At 44.7% G+C, this 19032-nt stretch overlaps 2 protein-coding genes across 2 annotated transcripts in view; both read right to left on the reverse strand.

The window, feature by feature from the left end:
- The window catches only part of pgm5 (phosphoglucomutase 5), a 30576-nt gene extending 16850 nt beyond the window's left edge, over positions 1 to 13726 (reverse strand). The window contains exons 1-6 of the mRNA XM_036527184.1: positions 13141 to 13726; positions 9313 to 9475; positions 7893 to 8039; positions 7626 to 7751; positions 7185 to 7375; positions 6654 to 6808 (exon numbers count right to left, since the gene is read on the reverse strand). Of these exons, the coding sequence (XP_036383077.1) occupies positions 6654 to 6808; positions 7185 to 7375; positions 7626 to 7751; positions 7893 to 8039; positions 9313 to 9475; positions 13141 to 13398 (1040 nt within the window). The 5' untranslated portion in view covers positions 13399 to 13726. The remainder of the gene's footprint in view (positions 1 to 6653; positions 6809 to 7184; positions 7376 to 7625; positions 7752 to 7892; positions 8040 to 9312; positions 9476 to 13140) is intronic.
- Positions 13727 to 15915: 2189 nt separating this feature from the next.
- Positions 15916 to 16980, reverse strand: foxd5 (forkhead box D5). Its single transcript, XM_036526317.1, has one exon. The coding sequence runs from the start codon at positions 16978 to 16980 to the stop codon at positions 15916 to 15918; it is 1065 nt and encodes a 354-aa protein (XP_036382210.1).
- Between the last annotated feature and the right edge of the window lie 2052 nt (positions 16981 to 19032).

Raw genomic sequence — 19032 nt, forward strand, 5'->3', positions numbered from 1 at the left:
TATGCTATGTGCCTGACACCCGCCCACCTCCCCTGGAGGACAGACACACAGACAGACATGACAAAGAGGAAGCTAACTGCTTCAGATAGCTATCTCTCATCTGTTTGACCATGTTTTCGTATGGAAACTGTGGCTGTTTTCTTCTGTTGCCAGTGAATAATGGAACCTTCCTGCTATAACCTTCATGGTATGCTCTGTGACAATTTTCTTTTCAAGAGCACTACATTACATACAGTCTAATGGATTGATGGATTATCAGAGACCATCAGACTCTTGATTCAGCATCAGCATCATATTATTTTTGTCAATGATTATCTCTCCTGATCTAATCATGCTCATTTCAGTCTCAACAACAATCTCAACACAATGACAGGACCAATTTAATAAACCTCACCGAATAATCATCTGAATCACAGAGGAGAAGTCCAGAGAAAAACAGCTTTAAAAGCCTGGAAAAAGGCTCTTTCTCCTTCATTACAGATCTAAATACGGGGTCCTTTTCTCACTTGATTGAAACATGCCAATAATATGCTAAAATATTTCTACACAATATTTATTTTGCCACGGTCCTGAATAAAATGCGCGGCCAGTGTAAAGAAACATCTTAAAAATGAGGGCTTGGATGAGAAACTCGTCTTTTTTTCCTTTGGCTGCAAAAAAGTAGTTGGTGGGTGGACTGCGAGATTACAGAATCACTCCGTGAGGCCCGGGCACAGAGGGAGGGTACTTGGCGGAGAGAAAGACATTTGATGTAAGCGCCCGTGAACGATGGAGTAACATAGAGACAGGAGGCAATCTAAGGACAGCTCTCTGCTCTTAGACAGGGTGTCACTGTCCACGGTCAGGAACCACGTTCCTCTGCTGCTGATCAATGCTTGCCTCAGAGAAAGCACCGTCAACTCCTCCATGTTTGCGTACTAAGGGCCAGAATCTATTTGCTAAGCGGTTTGCCCTTAATGTTGAGTGACAAAAGCTGCTCACCAGGAGGTGTCATGAACCCCAAAATGGGTGGAGCCATCATGTTTTTTCAGTGACTCACTTCCCTGAACCAGTCACGTTGTTTTGCTGTGTGGGCCAAAATCTTTTGATTGCTTCATACAGATCAGTGGTTGACAGTATGTGATAGTTCTGGTCTTCACAGGTTTCGAGAAGCCTCACTCTCCCATCACTCACAGACAAAGACACTGCTTGTTGACAAAGGTGAGTGTAGAATGAACACACTCATTCGCAGTGTGGTGGAATGCTGTCTGTAGTAGCTGCTGAGCTACATACAGGAGAGGTGGAAAAGACACCTTTACAGTAATATTCACCCTGAACCATAGCTGGGTTTGGGTTAAACATCAAACTCTGATCTCCTTTTTTATAATCAAATTCATCTAAGGTAGCTCAGTCTGTTATAAGTGAAATAATTTAATGTGACATATGTACTGTAATACTGTCACATTCAAAGGAGTCAGCTGCAGATAAGTGATCCATTACAACAACAACGACAACAAGCAAGGCAAGCTTTGTGCCTCCTTTATTCACAGCTTCCTGCTCACTGCTGGCTGTCACAATCTTTCACGTGCACTTGGTGGGTTCTACTACGTCTGCAGGTTACAAGGAGTATCCTTGTGCTTAATGCGGTGGCTTAGATGGTCCCTGTCGAAGACTGTAAAATAGGGAGGCTGACAGCTCTGTATTCCTTCTGTCCTCTGTGCTTCTGCACCCGGGAAGTTCCTGAGTCACCCACCCCATGATGCACTAGGTAGGGATGGTCTTTCTCTGCCCACACCCATTCGCGAACACGTTTATCTTTAACAATGCCAGGTGTGGAATTTTCGGTGTGAGGCACAGAGTGCTGAATATCTGTTCAGAAGACAGAGTATCTGTGCCCCAGTCTCCAGTATGGCCAGCCACTGTGTCTGTACTGTTGTGGCTCCATGCTAATCCTCCAGCCCGGATAGCGGAGGGGCGTGGGGATTTTGGAACAGGTGCGGGGCTCAGAAATGTCCCCCCAGCGTCGACCCCCATCCGCTCTCTGTCTGTCTGTCTCTCTCTCTCTCTCTCTCTCTCTCTCTCTCTCTCTCTCTCTCTAGCTCTCTCTCTGAGTCGTATGACCAGAGAGGAAGCAAACTCTACAGGTCTCTAAAGTGCTGGAAAACATGTTCACGAATGAAACTGAAGGAGTGACATCACCAGTTTCATCAAACATGGATTCCACTGGGAGGAACACTCAAGGCTGAAATGATTATTATTTTGGTGCAGTTTTGGAGTGGAGGTTAATGTTAATTTAAGATGACAACAGAAATAACCTTCAAAAGACTGAGGTGGGGGTCACAGCTGGAAAGGAGAGAAAAGGATACAGAGTAGGTATATTTCACAGACCCTGATTGATGTAAACTAGGCCAAGGGGTGACGTATAGTCCCAGATCAGGGTTACATACACCCATGTATTTTCTTACAATGTTTGTGGGTGGGGAAAGATACTGTCTTCCAAAGGAAGCCAAAAACACAAACAGAGCAAAGTTCCTGGAATATGATTTAACATACATACAAATGTGTACATACATACAGTGTGCACACACACACACACACATACACACACACACACACATGCACGCATGCACATTCATCCGACATTAATCTCATTTAAAACTATTTACATCGCAAGCAGTCTGTCCTGTCAGAACTCCAGTCAGTCTGAGTATGGAGTGAAGTTGTTTTTTTTTTTCCATCGTACATCCTGGTAACAGGCACAACAACACCGAGCCACCCCCTCCAAACCCAACATGCGTACCGTCCCCCCAGCCCAGGCCAGGCAGATGTTTCCTTTCGTGTCCTTTCCTCCCTCCCCCAGCCCACTCATCTTGAAAACATGCTGCCCCAAACACATGGCTGGTGCCAGAGACGCTTGATTTAATGCCCCCCCCCCCCCCCCCCCCCCAGTTCATTCCTTTATGGAGGTAATGCGCTAGCTCCATCCTGTCCGTCACAACATATCACCCCACTTTTTCCCATCAACCCTTAGCTAAATCTGTGCTTTTTTCCCTCATCAGCTTTTTGCATGGAGCTGCACAAATATCCAGGCACTGCAGTGCAGCCCCGTTCAGTCTGAAATGTTTCAAACTCTACACACTAAACACACTAAAAAAGTGTATTCCAAGTATGTGATCCTCTCCCAACCTGCCTGGCAGGCAAGAGTTGGTGTTTATTCTGATTTCTGTGTTGTGGGGCAGTCCAACATGGACGTAGTCCCCTCAGACAGACCACAGGTCCAATGCAGTTGCCTTCCTTTTCAGGCCATCTGAATTCGCAGATTCACGCACAAGGGCAGTGGGTGTCATGTTTTGAGAATCCCGAGGTTAACTCAACTGAGGATCTAACAGTCTTTCAGCATCAGAAAGGACTTGCTGACTGCAGTGGCACCAAGCAAGAAAATTACACTCAGTGGCTGTGCATGTTCAGAAGAACATCTGGCAAGGCATAAATTCAGTTTAAAGAATAATTTCACACCAAAAAGCAGGAGACCTTTCCTCCATTGCCCTGATTCTCCAAAATCATATAGTATTGTTCCTGTTAAGAGAAAATTATCTCAGCCCAAAACAGACACAAGAACATTTTTTCTAATAATGAGAAACCTGTTTAATGAAGTCATTGCACACATTCCAGATTAGAGATGCTTCTCTTTCAAGATATTTCAAGTTTTCTTGCCTGTCTTGAACATATCAAACCTGAAAACTGAACACACACCGACTAAATAATATTTCTGATATTTGTATTTTGATTCTATTTTTTATCCTTTGAACTGCCTTCAAACATGAAAATGATTCTCCCCATCAAAAATGCACCTCATTTCACTTCCATGACAATTAGTGTTTCAGTTATGAACCTTTCGAGAATGTGTGCCATTAACTGTTGGTCCCTTCCGCAGGTCACAATACACACAATATGAAGGAGACAATTCTGGTGATAGCTTTTCAAAATATATTCCATCTGTAACATATTCCAATTGCTTAGCAACCCTCCCCACAGACATGCCCTCATTACGTCATACAGCATGGTGTCAGAGGAACTTCAGTGAGAGAATATTGGCTTTTGTGTGCATTGTTAACACCCCCCATAGTCCTTAAGAGTACACCCCTCTGGTCGACAACATGAGAACACACCCTTTCCTGAAACACTATCCTCTTAGTGACGTCCGCTATTAAAACATGGACCTTGCATGCACGCTATAAAAATTCCCAATGATCCAATCTCGAGGCCATATCCCGCGATCCTGGGGTGTAACGTCGAACTCTTAAGTTACACGTACTGACAGAAGACCCGTACAAACAGTCATTCACGTGCAGGACATTAAGCGAACGGAACATTATTCGAGGAATTGGAGGCTCAGTGACACGCATCATTGTTGAATGCTGCTCAAGGCGGGTGGCCGTTTTATATTTTGGGGGCATGATGACAACATCACACGAGAGTACGCCCTTCGTGTACAGTAACTGTGTTACGACACACGCATTCAGGCGCGGCAGCAGCAAAGTCAAATATGAAGTCATTTCCGAGCCGGCTGCCAGTGCTAATGCGAGCGGCCCGCTCTTTTATTGCCGGCAGTTTCCTTGCAAATCGCTGGGCAGACAAACTCCTTGTATTGAGGGAAAAGTGGGTCACGGCCAGGGTCGTGCCGCATTATGATTGTTAGCATCCAGTTCTGAGAGGCACACGCTGCGATCCAGATAGAAATAAGAATGGTTCTGGTCTGCCCGACAGTCAGCTCTTCAGATTAACATGAACTTAAAATATACCATTATCTATCTGTTTAGCTGAGACCGTTAGCCATTGCGAATTGCGTAGTTCACACAATGCCATTCCATTCATAAAGCTGGACACTTGCTGAAGGAACTCGGGGTAAGTGTTATCTTGGTTAGGAACTTGCCAAGCCCAGCTCCTTAACCACTGTTCCACATTACACCCCCACCCACCCCGAAATACATAAGAATACAACTTAAGATTACAGTGGAGCTATTGTTGTGTATGTGTGTTTTTTAATTCATTTCACAGTGTTTCAAACCATGGTAAAAGCAGTAGAGATTTCTGAATAAATGGGGTGATTGCATGAGGGGTTTTGGTGCGACTGCAGTCCGCGTAGTTATTTTTAGGACCCTCGTTCTTCCTGAGCTCATTGTGTTATTCATAGGGGGTGAGTCTCAGTGAAAGCCTTGTCACTGGACCCTCCGCTCTGTCCCTAATGCTTTTCAGGACACACTGGCACGGGGGCCAGAGGTTACAGGGAGGTGTGTGCTGGGGAGGGGAGCAATGGAATGGCATTTTCTCCAAAACCATCAGCACCCTACTCATCTAGTTCCCTCTGTGGGTTGTGAGGACTTTACAGAGGCCCAAGGTTTGGTTCTGATCCAAGGTGGGTCTCTGCAGATCCTGGGGAGAGAGACTCCACTGCCTTCTGGTCATTGCCAACATCTCCACAACCCGCAACAGTGCCAGAACAAGAGCTGATGGGAAAACTATTGCATCTAATAGCAGACATGTTAAGAAGTTGTGAGCCATTGAAATGGAAGCAGGAATGCACACAGACACATTTACACACACACACACACATACATGTGAATACAGATACAGACACACAGACAAATACACATATTCACTGTTCCCCTCCAAGAGTGTCATCCAACAGCACTGTATCACTTGTCAGTGCAGTCCTGTAAAATAAACCTCAGTCCATGTACCACCTCTCCCTGAGGCGAAACACACACCAAATACAGATCCTTCCTCCTTCCTTCTCTGTCTCTCTCTCCCTCTCTCCCTCCCCAAGGCACCATCTAATGCATGAAACAAACACTACATACAGAACTCTCTCCCCCTCTCTCCTCTCTCTATTTCTCCTCTCTCTCTCCCCAAGGCATCAACCAGTCTACAAAACAAACAGTAAATACAGACCCCTCTCTCCCTCTTGCTTGCCCCCATTCCCTTTTCTGTCTCCTTGTAGGACGGGCGAGGGACACGCGGTCTCTCACATGGCTGCCCGCCCGCTGAGGCCACAGGCGCACGCTGTTGTCCGTCAGTCCCGCACAGCTGCCCGCTGGCCTCTGAGTCATGAGCCTCAGTTTAAAATGCCTGCCTTGCCTCCCCGGCTAGCACAGCCTGGGGGCCAGCAGAATGCTGTCACAAGACCCCCACACCCAATTGCTAATGGTCTCTTCCACCAACACCCAGTGCTGCACTGGACCACCCAGAGAGACTCACCATCTCCTCCAGGAGGGGGGGTGACTGAGTTGGAATGGTTGTACTGTACTGGAACTTTCAACAGTTAAAGTTTGCCTGTCCCACCCGAGGAAGAGAGGGAACAGAGAGAGAGACGGAGGGTGGGGGGGGGGGGGGGGTGGCAAGGGGATAACTCTGCTGATAAGCTCTGTGAGTACACTAGGGCAGGACATTATACATGGGCCTGTTTGTAAATAGAAACAAGATCTCTTTTCCAGCTGCTCAGAAAGAATTTGTGCAGTTTTATTAAACAAACAACATTATAAAAAACAACTGCTCCTCTAGGGGATAGAGTGCTCATGTATAGAAAGGTTTATGCTGCATTCAGAGAAAACCTTGAATAAACCCACAGGCAGATCTCCACGACCTCCTCCTGTCAGCCAGGGGGCGCTGCCTACCTGTCGAGGGCGGTGCTGGTGGGCATGCTGCGAGCAAAGCCACGGAGCCCCATCTGTCTGAAGTAGGGGATGCAGGAGAGATTAGCCGCCATCACAGCTACGGAGTCCGATGGGTTCACAAAGAATCCGTTCTGACCCAGAATCATGTAGCGATCCTACACGTGAGGAAAATCAGCTCAACTGACAGAACAGGATTCACCCGCATGCACGCAGATACTGACATGGGATTCACACGCAGATACTGAAACATATCACGGGTACTGACTCCCACACATATGTAATCCTGACATGGGAACATGTCAGTCACTTAAAATTCCCACACAGCATGTGGGGGTTGGAACAGTATTGATGTAACATCGGAATTGTTGAAACTGTGTGAATCTGCATACCCGAGGCATCTAAATCCCCAGTCATTGTTTGTTTTTATTAAGTGAGGCTGGAGTGTAGTGGCTTTAAATACAGCGGAGCACCCACAGTGAGGGCCTATGATAAACAAGCCTTTTTGAGAGAGGAGAGACGGCAGGTGTTTACCCCATCCGCATCGAAGGCGGCGCCAAGGCCAAAGTCCCCGCCCTTCATGGACTCCACCAGAGAGGAGGCATAGGTCAGGGTGGGGTTTGGGCGCTGGCCCCCGAAGTCCTCCAGGGGGACGCAGTTGACAGCTGAGTTGGCAGGAGCTCCCAGCTCATCACAGAGGATCCTCCTGACATAGGGCCCCATCACTGGGGTAATACAAACACATCGCTGTGAGGCTACAGACACCAACACACAGACATACACACACACACACACTTCCAATCACCCCCTCCCCTTTCACTGTAAAGACTGTAGGATCATTGAAAAGCACTACATTAATCATGAACATAATTACAAATGAATTAATGAATATCATGGTTTATGTAAGGCTTAATCTGGCACTGTTAATGATTCTGCTTCAAACCTGAAAGTCACAGCCTCAGGGCTCCTGCTCACCTCCATTCATTGCATCTATCCGGATTTTGAGCTGATTTGGACCAGTCAGCAGGCCCTTGATAGCATTGAAATCAAAGATCCCGCGCAGCATGTTCAGGTACACCTCCACCGAGTCCACGATCTCCACTGAGAACCCAAGACGAGAAGAGAGATGTTTGGAAACAGGTATGCAACAAGCATGCATGTCTATATGTTCCAATTCTTTTAATGCCAACAGAGGATGTGCTCTGATTGGTCAGTTCTTTTCAAGCCAGCCTATGGGTTCACCTCTGAAAGGTTTGAACTTGTTCTCCAGGTCAAAGTCCTGCCGGCCCAGCCTGGACAGGTCGATCCGAAGGTCAGGGCAGATGGCATACTCCTCCAGTGTACGGCTGACCTGGTAAATCTTGTCCGTGACAGTGTCTGGGGATGGGCCTACATAAAGTACACAATCACTGTGTGATGCAATCAACTGAGGACATGGTCAAGCGCTTCATGACCTCTGACCATATAGCCACAGCCTTTACATTTATAATTAGTAACTTCACAGATGTTTTTGCCCCAATTATGTTCTTTTCCAGAGACTTACGAAGCAAAGGTACCAACAACAGTACATACAGAAAACAGCTGACCATATCTCAACATGTCAACTTTGCTACATGGTGCTATAGTAACCAGAGCCATACTGAAAACAGAATAAGTATTACAATAACACATTTCAAACAGCTATGCTTGTGTGCCTGATTCCCAGGTGAGCCATTTTAACCTTGAACATTCAGGAAGCACCCAGCTGGACAAAAGAATAACAACGCCCTGGATACAAGCATCCGCTAGGCCAATAAATAATGAGGAAAACAGCCAGAAGTTAGTCTTTATTCTGCTACTGCTCTGCCTGGATTGGGTGTATGCACAGTAAGTAAAGAAGTCTGATTCTTACACAGAGGACTATGGGCTTTCCCTGGCCTTTAAGTATGAGAACAACACAAAAACTTTAGGGACCTTTAGGGCCTCCCTGTCTGTCTGTATGCAGTGTGACATGAAACAAACTCCACTTCCCTGTATTTATAATAGTGCAAAATTAATGGGATTCCACTGGAATTCTCAGAGCTAAACATATAGAACTTTGGGAATGTTTGAGAGCTAAATGTTTAGGAATATTTGAGTGCCAACAGCTTGGGGAATATTTGTGAACTGAATGTTTAATCAATAAATCTTTTTTTTTTAACAAAGGTGGGATGGAGTCCACACTGTGTCCTGCAGTGCACTGTAGAGAAACAATGCAAGGTATGAACCTGTAAATGTACACTGTAAATTCACACACTGTTAGGAAAAAGTGGATAAACATGGATAATTTCACCAAAAGGCCGTTAAAGGTTGACTTTAAGACTTTAAATTCTACAAGACACAATTAAGCTAGACACAATTACGTTAACCTACAAAGGAGCAAATCAAATTAAATCAAAATCCTCATTGTTATCAGTGATCACAAAACAAATGTGGACAAATTAGCAGAGGTACTGACAACAAATATCAGTCCCTGTCTGCATTTCTTATTTGTTAATTGATTTGACCTAACTTTCTGGGAAGGTCCAAGTTTAGACTCAGTTATTCCTTTTATTATCTACACATTTTTAATTTTTTTTCTCCAACAACAGACTGACACTTTTGACATCATTCAGCTTTTGCTCTGCAATGTTTGCATTCTCACCTCCGTTGGCCACATTAAATTTGATTCCAAAGTCCCCGGCTGGCCCCCCTGGACTGTGACTGGCTGTGAGGATGATGCCCCCAATGGCTTTGATCTTCCGGATGATACACGACACTGCTGGAGTGGACAGGATCCCATTGTGGCCAATGACCAGTCGGCCGATCTGCAAGAGAGATGCTCATATTCACCACGCCAGACCCTTGCTGTTTGCTGATTTGCCATTTGCAGCTGCACTGATCCATTTGTAACATATGACTCATTTTGAAATATCTGACAATAAATATTTCTTATCATCTTTTTTTCCTTGGGGAGATATAACCCCTTAATAGGACAAGAGCCTTGATTCTATGCCTTCAGTCAAATGGAAATAGTGTAAAGAATAAATACACAATGATCAGATGTTATGCACAAATTTGTTATGGTGGCAAACTCCAGTGTTCAGCCATTGCCAAAACATACAATATCACTAACTATGAGTATTGTTCTTGGGGAGCTTCCAAAGTGCAGGCATCAGGGAGACTTGTGCTCTGGATCTGGGAGATGTTTGTATGAAAACAAGTAAAATTCTTATTAAATTCTGAGATAGATATTTAATTCCAAGTTACTCCAGTTCTTCTAATGGGAGTCAGAATGTGCATGGAGGAAGCACAGCAGATTGTGCTCGATGAGTGTTCCTGCCACACAGATAAAACACTTGCAGAGCTAAATTCTCTCAAGATTAAAGTGTTTGCTGATGAGTAGTTGCCTAAAAGGGTGAATGAGTCATTTTCAGTTCAGATGCTTCAGCTGAGGGGGCCTAAAACAGAATGAGTGAATGATGCAAAGTCAGTTTGCTTGGAGGGTGGAGGAGGGGTGTCCTTTTAATGTGATGGGTAAGCCTGTCATTCAAAGTGACTGACAGTCTGTGCTAAGGTCCAACCCCCCCCCCCCCCCCCCCCCCCAGATCACCACTCAACTCTTTACATGCGTATTTATCACACCAGAACCCTGGGAGTCTGAGCAAATGCTCAAGCTCTTAGAAACTGGGGGATTTTGTTGTGCTGGGCATGACAGCTTAACATTAACAGGCTGAGTGTGGTCTAAACCCAAACCACAGGTATCAGGTAGTACCCTGCTCCACTGTCAAACTCTCTGTGGCTGCAGAGCATGGGGTTCAGGCTGAGCAGAATGCAAGTGTATAATAATAAAAATGATAAGCACACTGTCACTAGTGTGACAGTGCATAGTGCTGCAACCAGTGATGTCTCATTTGCCCTTTGAGTGGCTGGCACTGTGGCAAACCCTGCTGAGAGATGGCTGAGTCTGTTGCCAGGCATGCAGGTCTTTTGGAATGTCAGACTAAAGGTCTTAAGGACAAAAGTTTAAGCAAAAAGTATGTTCTCATCTTGAGGTATCTGCCGGTTCTGGTGCAAATAGCCTGTATGCATTAGTAATGTTATTTGGAATCTACACTGCAAATTCCGACCTTCCTGACTTAAATCTCAGCCACTTTACACCACAGCTACCTCATCCAGCAAGAATATGCGAGGGCTGAGGGGTGGGAATGGCAGTCCCACATTTCTCATTTCAGCATTAAGATGAGTCATAATGTTAGATCAGTTATGTTCCTATTCTAATATTAGCATGCTAACCATTCCCTCCCCCAAGTTGGCCCCAACCTTTCCCTAACCCCGGTCAAAATTCCTTCCGATACTAAGTGGGAAGCCACCGAGAATATTTTTGGGAAATATAATTGTCAGCAAAGTTTTGGAGAGATTTCACGTTCGTTAGGCTACATTGGTCAGGTCTTGCTGGCCACTCGCGCTCAGCTCAGCAGTGCTTGCGCGTGTGAGTGGTTTTATGTAAACGCCTGCACGGACACGCCGCATCCATATAAGGTGCAGGGCTCAGAGAACAACTGTCTGAAGAAGCCGTTAGGTGCATTCCACAGCTCTCAGGACCCGGCGCAATGCTCCGTTCTCCAAGGAGAACTCCGTTTATAACAAATGAGGAATCGACCGACTTGGGGAAGCCCACCACTTTGCAACACTGCTGAGACGACACCGCATACTGCCTCTAAAGAGGAGGTTGGCTGCATCCGTACAATCTTGTCAGTTAAACAGGCGTTCTGTACTGTGGTTGTTTATCTCTATCTGTTTTGTCAGCAACTTTTCAGAGTTGGACAAGAGAGGTGATTTTTTTGCCGAGCATATGTAGTGTCCCACTTTCTCAGACTCCTCCAGACTGACACAACTATCGCGCACAAACAGATATGTTTTTTCAGCCAATGAGAATATCCCACTCAACTTGGTAACAAGTAAAATTTACCTTTCTGACAATGCGTGTATTTGTGGTCAAAATTTTACTTTGCCGTCATTTTAAGTACATTCCCCCTTTCTCCCATTAAAATATAAATATTTTAAGAAATACGCAGCAGCGCGGAAATTTGAATAGGAACATTTCTATTTTTATTACATCTTGTGATATTGTCATCGTTCTGCAGGACTTTGCTGTGGGCAACTTCCAAAGCATTAATATCCCACGATCAACAAATAGCATTACAACATCAGGGGACGTCTGTGAGCCAGTCGTTGCTGTAGGGTGTGGTCCCTCCCAATCCTCTCCTCTTGTTCGCAAAACTATGTTGTTTTCACTTGTTTCTTATATGGTGATTTTATTCAACCTTGCAGTGTCCTAAACCACCCAGATCAGTTTTGATCGGTCAATGCTACCGTCAAACTATGGAGTTATAAAAGCAAAAAGAAAACGAGATGCAAAGTTTGGCGGTTGTTGTTGGCGTTGTATATTATCTTCTACATTACTGTCATTAATTTGTTCTGTTAACTTTGTGGGTTTTTCGATTTTGTTTTTCTCAGAACAGCGTTTCATAAAGTCATAATAACAGGCGAGTGCTAAATATTTTTGCGGAAAGATTTATGAAATGGTTCCCACTTGGCTCGTGATCCCCACTCCCGTGCCAGGCTAGGCCAGGGGAGGTTAACGAAGAGGAAGCGCCGTTTATTGGGAAGGGGGGAGGATGGATGCCAGCATAGATAACAACGGCACCGGACAGTTGACATTTATATTAAAAATGCTTTCTTCTTCTGAATCACTTATCTCTGTGCTTATTTCGAACGTCCCGAACACCAGCCTGTCTTTGCGAAGCCCTTTGTTCCGTTCCAGTTCCACTGGGATTTCATTCCAAAACCATTCCATCCCTCTCCGTTTTTGTTCGCAGCAGCGACTGCCTTGAAGTGCAGGGCTGGACACACCCATCTCACCCCCCCCCCCCCCCCCCCAGGGGTGATGTTCACTGTAAGTTTTAGATAGCTCTACAAATCTGCCGAACGTTTGGACAAAGCTCCTGAAAAAAAGCTCCTAAACACTTCAAGTGCGCGCAAACCGCGCATGATAAAGACAGTTCTTTTCTTATCACCTTTATAAGTAATTGGCAACTTAATTGTAATATAAATAGCGTAATACAGTGGAAAGCAACAACCTATGAATGATGATAAATCATTAACAAGATAAATCATTTGTGCTCATCTACTGCAATTGACAAAATATTGACAAAATTGACAAAAAAACAAAATTATATATTTAATTACTGTGAATGGGTCTTCTTACAGATGCATGTGTTCCCATACACATGGGAAGCGTGTCCCAATATTTTACGAACAAATAATATATTTAGATATCTAAAATTGCTGAAGGAATGGGAATAGGCAGCAGCGCTCCTTATATCGTCAACCTAGATTATTTCGTTTATCATGTCTCGCTTGTTTTTCCGAAAGTAATCAACTGTTAATGTTTTTTTTACTTGAAAGAAACTGAGTCATTTGGTCTTACCCCATTCGCCGCTGCCATCTGAACGATGACCTCGATAGCGGTGCGACTGAAGTACCTGCCGTCGCTGCCCACCACCATAGTGCAGCCCTGGCGGTCTCGCAGGTCGATGGAGGACAGCACGCTCTGGATGTAGTTCTGCAAGTAATTTCTCTTACTTTCGAAGACCGTGGTCTTCCTCCTTAGACCGCTGGTGCCAGGTCTCTGGTCATCGTAAGGGGCCGTTTGGACGGTCACCACCGGGATTGGATTTGTTTCCATCGTTTGGGGTACCCTCCGAGACGCGTGTGAATCGTCCCTCCTGGTGTTTACCCTAAGGTCGCCCCCGGGTGTGTCAGTGAAATGAAGGAGGAAAGTCGAGCACTGTAGTTGAGGAAACGTGTAATTCGTCCACCTTGTCCTCTTCGGCTCAAATCACCTACATGAGCTTGCTCAGCTCCCTACTGAAAATGACAGAACAGAACTCCTTCAACAATATCTGAAAGCGAAAAAATAAGGATGAGCTCGCCAGTACTGTCGCTGGGAACAGAGGGAGGAGAAGACGATGTAAGTTGCTGTTGCGTATTATTGCCTTGTAAGCGTGCGCTTTGGCACCAAGTGATCTTTTTAATGCTGGTGCCTTACAGCAAAGAAATCTGAAGTGTTAGCTATCCAGAGAGAAACTAACCGAGAGCAAGTCTTCCGTTTGTCAACACCCCCCTGTTTCATATAAGCCTTTCATCAAGGACAACAGGCTGCCAAAAAATTTCGGGGAGGGCCAAAAACCTTTGCAATCAGCTGCGACCCACGCCAAAAATAGCCCACAGCGCGAGGAGAGAATTGTGCAGGGCAAACGCTGTAACTGGACGCTTTTTGTGTTCAACGACACTTGTCTGACCAAGTCAAACGCTGTCACTGTGCAGCCACAGCCAACAAGCCAAGTTCGTCCAGTAAATGTTAAAAACACAATCGATGATGACAATTAAGAATAAAATCCGCTGTTTAAAACATGCATCGAAATTATGACAGGCAGGGGAATGCGGGGATGCACGAGGTTACTTCTCTGAGCCTGGGAACTGAAGCTCTCCATCTTTCTCATATCTTCCTGGTCATCTGTCTCCCCGTCTAAATAAAGTACAACGTTAGGCGCAAGTCGTTTATGCTATTAGTCATTATAGGACTCAATCAAAAATCATATCTATAACAAATTCCACTCTGATCGGCTCGCAATCGAATTACGTGCGAAAAGATGCGTAAGTAAGTTGGACTTGGCGAAAGGTTGGTCGATAGCACAGCCATGAGCCATTACAAGTAATTACAACATGAACTCATGGAGCCCGAATGATGAACTACTGGGACAGATTAGGCCCCCTACTGTATGTGCGCTATTGAAACCAATCATGCTAGTTAAAGTAACTAAAACACGGCAAAAGCAAAATGGATGGAACCAATTACTTTTGGACAAAAATCCCTTCAACTTTGGCAGCTACACCTGACCACCAGATGGCGGAACTGTTTCAAGTGAACAAACTTAATGTCAGTGCAAAAATACAGCTGTACTTTACACCTGGAGACACGATGAGCTTTTTAATAGATAGGGGTTAGGTAAATTTAAGATGGTACGCAAACTCCGTTGTTCGTGTCTCTGCGCATTACTTAGTGGCGTATAGGCCTATGCTATATTGCATTCTGAAGTGAGATTTAAAAAACCAAATTGCTGTCATAAACAGGCGATAAATATAAAGTAATCGGCTTTGAAATATGTCATTTCATACTGTAATAGGCCAGGAACACACTTGAGTTATTGAAAATAAAATCATATGAATTTATAGAATGTATTTTCATTTAGTCACCTCAAATGGAATCAATCTGTTCCAAAGCGAAATTCTTTTTAAAGCTGAATGGCAAGGATATTTGGTTAAGTCCGTTAAAACAAACACTCTGATTGGAGAGCGGCGTGTTCCTACGTACATAAAATTACAGTGGCCAATTCCATTCACTCATTTTGTGCGCACGCCAACTACACTGTGTGAGGTATAAAAGTAACCTTGTGAATTTTACAGTACGTTGCGTTTTTGCGATCGTAACTATAACTCTGTTATTTGGATGAGAAGTCAGATAATGCATCTGCTACGCAATAAATCAGATATAACATCGAAATAAAAATGAACTGAAAGGAAGAGAGTGTGCAATGCCTGATGATCAACAAGAGCGTCTGTAGACCAGTTATTGTCTCACTTATATCACTTTGTAGGATAACTAAATTGATAACATTACTTACAGCGAAACTGGAATTTTATCCTGCTATTTTTTGTCTGCTATATGTCTAAATGTAATTGTAATCCAAAATATTCATTCACCACACCGGAATACTCACCTTGAGATGTACTTAAAATAGTTTTTAAGAAAGGCAAATACTGACAAACACGAAAAAGGGTCATTTTAGGTCACACATTTATTCTTACCAATCAAACCATACACCACCGAAGACATGTATAAATACAACGTGCCCTTCAGTTTGTTACGCATGTCACATTTTGACGACACATCATTTAACAAATATATTAACCTTTATCTATTTACATTAAATCTATACTTTAACAGCAATGAGATTACGTACACATTAGAATTATTTTGATTTCATAAATAACATGCAGCACAGCTCATCTTCATGTGTCATGCGTAGATGAGCGGATTTACACAAAATGAAGAAATCAAAGCTGACTTCGCAATGAACAATGAGAAGTTTTGCAAACCAGTGCACCCTCTCTCACCACCGCCACCACTAGAGTCCCAAGTTTAGCAATGTGGGTATGACACCTGGACAGCGTCTGGGATTGACGGGACGGCGTTTAACAAGGGAGCCGGACAAAATGAAGTTCTTGGTGCAGAAAACATTGTCGGAACCAAACAGGTTGCTGATCTCGTGAAGATGTTCGAATAGTCAACCGACGACTCGGCGTTGTTCGAATTTGGTGAACAGGAAGGCGACGTCTTGCCCATAATACTGTCAATGCTGAAGGAACACTTGGTCTGCGTCCCGCGCACGGGTTTCTGCTCCAGAGAGGCCGCGCACAGCTGCACCTGAAATCCCTTGGGTTCGGGGACTTTGCCGCTGCCCACGCCCGGGTACTGAAAATATGAGGACGGCGGCATCACAACTCCGTCCTGTAATGGCATGTACCTCAGGGACGCCGCCTGCATGCTGGCTTGGCCCTGTACACCGTAAGGCCGTCCGTAGGGTCGGTAACAGCTGAAATTGGGGTAAAACATAACGGTGTCTTTGGCATACTCCGGTTGGTTCCTTTTAAACCGTTTCCTTCGACGAAGGAAACTGCCGTTGTCAAACATGTCCTCAGAAGCTGGGTCCAGGGACCAGTAGTTGCCCTTGCCTGGATTTCCGGGTTCCCTTGGGATTTTGATGAAACAGTCGTTGAGGGAGAGGTTGTGCCTTATGGAGTTTTGCCACGCGGGAAACTTCTCCCGGTAATAGGGAAACTTGTTACTTATGAAATCGCAGATGCCACTCAAGGTCAGCTTCTTCTGTGGACTCTGCAGGATTGCCATGGTGATGAGCGCAATGTACGAGTACGGAGGTTTGACCGAGCTGTTCTGTCCGCCGGATGAGCCGACCTCCGCGCAGTAACTGCTCTCGCTCTCCCCAGAAGAATCGACCTCAGAACCGTCGAGCTCTGTGGTGGACTCAGCCGACGCAGTCGCCTCCGAACCACTACTAAGGGGGGAAAAATCGCCGGCAAGGTGTCGCGCCTGCGGATCATCCTCCCCGACAATGTCTATTTCGTCCTCCTCCGTGGGGAGGACCACTTGGCGTTGGGTCGTTTCATAATCCTTAGACAGAGTCATGACTGAAAGGATAAAACTTCCAATCTCTAAGGGAAGGTATACGAAAGGGAGGCTGAAGCAAAAGTACGAGCAAAACAAACCCCAAAGTCTCTTTAAGTGAACCCCCCTCTGTCATCCAGCTCTCCTCTCTGACTATTACCAGCAGTTTGCCCTGGCTGGGGGAGATTGGGGTTTTTATGAGGGGTGGGTCTTCACACCAAGCCTGTCTCATTGACGGCCAAACCCATCAAAACGCCAGGCCACCACGGGGAATCAAGACGAACAATTGCACAGGTGTCAGTGGAGACAATAGAAACCCGTGTAAAGAATTCTTAAATGCTAATTGATCTACTTATGCAGACATTTGTCTTCATATCCGCTACGAGGGTTTTGAATAAAGAATATTAAACATGCTACGAAAGAATCCCAAACGGGGATTCTTAACTATCCCTCCCATAAAATACATTTTTCCCTTTATTAGCTTCATCTGATTAATCTTAGTATAAACACTGAATTTGGTTTTTCCCATGCAACCCCCTAAAATGAATGAGAGGTCTAGCATGTTGCCTCAGAAACATTTTCTTGCTTCAGGTTTTTACATTACATTGATTATTATATTCCTGCAACATTTTATTCAGATCCAACGTGAACAACCTGTCGCCTGGTATTATTTTAATGATTTAAAAGGTTCCCCCAATCCCCGAAACATTAATGTGTGTCCTGCAGTCATTTTAATTTTCTTTTTTTAATTATTCCCAAGGATAAAGGGTAACGAAGGCGTTTCTATTAAACCGTACATTTGGATACTACGCACATATTCCATTCTTTATATTTAAAATTAAAGTTTTGGAGGGGGTAACTGAACCCAGTGGTCAATGAAAACAACCGCATTTTCGGTTACACCACACATCAGCACAGGAGTGAAAACTATTTGAATGAGATTAAAAATAAAAATACCCGATAATGTTAAAATGGGATTTACCCAAAAACAGAAATTTGAGGTTACATTATTATTCACCACAGTGCACCCCCCCCCCCCCCCCAACTGTTCAGTTACAAACTACCTCAAGCACCGACGCAAATACGCACTCCACTGAGGGCCCACAAGTAGCCTACAGTAGCACCGTGGGAGATGGAACGCAACACTGGTGACTTTTAACACCACGCCTTAGACGAGATTAAAATTCGGCGTTTTACCCTCGACCCCCGGGGCTTCAGTTTAGTTTCCCACCTCAGGTTCCCTGCGGGTGGTGTGACCATGAAAATGGCCGTGGCATGGCGCCCCGCCAGCACAGGAGAAAAGGCGCTATACAGGCCCGTAAACAGGGCTATCAGCATCAGAATCGCATAGGAAACGACACAGCTGCAGCGTGAGCTCAGGCAATGCTGCTTGGAAGAGTTTTATTAGGGGAGGGGGTGCGCATGAATGCACACACAAATCCTCAAAGCAAATCTTTAGCACGCGGATATGTGTTTATCGTCAATGTCGATCTCAATTGCAAATGAAATCTTCAGGGAGACCACACCCACTTCCTCACCTACACCAGCTTTCAAAACACGGGGACATCACCGAGTTGCTCCTGGTAATCACAGATGCTTATCAGATTGTATTAACAAAACTCGCAAATAAATTACGTAACAAACAGGCTTTACCTTATCAAATATTTTACTTATACAGGCAACGTCATTTTCATGCTGGCAATTTATTTTTTTATCATAACCCGTCGCGTTTGGCTGTGCAAGTGTTAAATCTTTTCAATTTTTTTCCCTCCATTATGGTCCATTTCACTAAAATTACCAGCCAACACCTCTGATGCGCCTTCAGCTGGAGCTTCCTGAGAATTTTGAATGTGAATAAGGATCGCGTCCATTCACTCGTCACCTCGCAACAACAACAACAAAATAGTGGTAACAATCGGGTTCTTTTTCAGAGGCGACGGACTGCACTTATATTAATTTAAAAAATATTTCGGACATTTGAAAAAGACTGTCGATGCTGTTGCAATTTCAATAACCAAATAACATAGAACTCTGCAAATTAAATACACGTTATAAACGTAAAAAGAAGGGTAA

This window comes from Megalops cyprinoides, chromosome 4 (genome assembly GCF_013368585.1).
Source record: "Megalops cyprinoides isolate fMegCyp1 chromosome 4, fMegCyp1.pri, whole genome shotgun sequence".
Lineage (NCBI taxonomy): Eukaryota > Metazoa > Chordata > Actinopteri > Elopiformes > Megalopidae > Megalops > Megalops cyprinoides.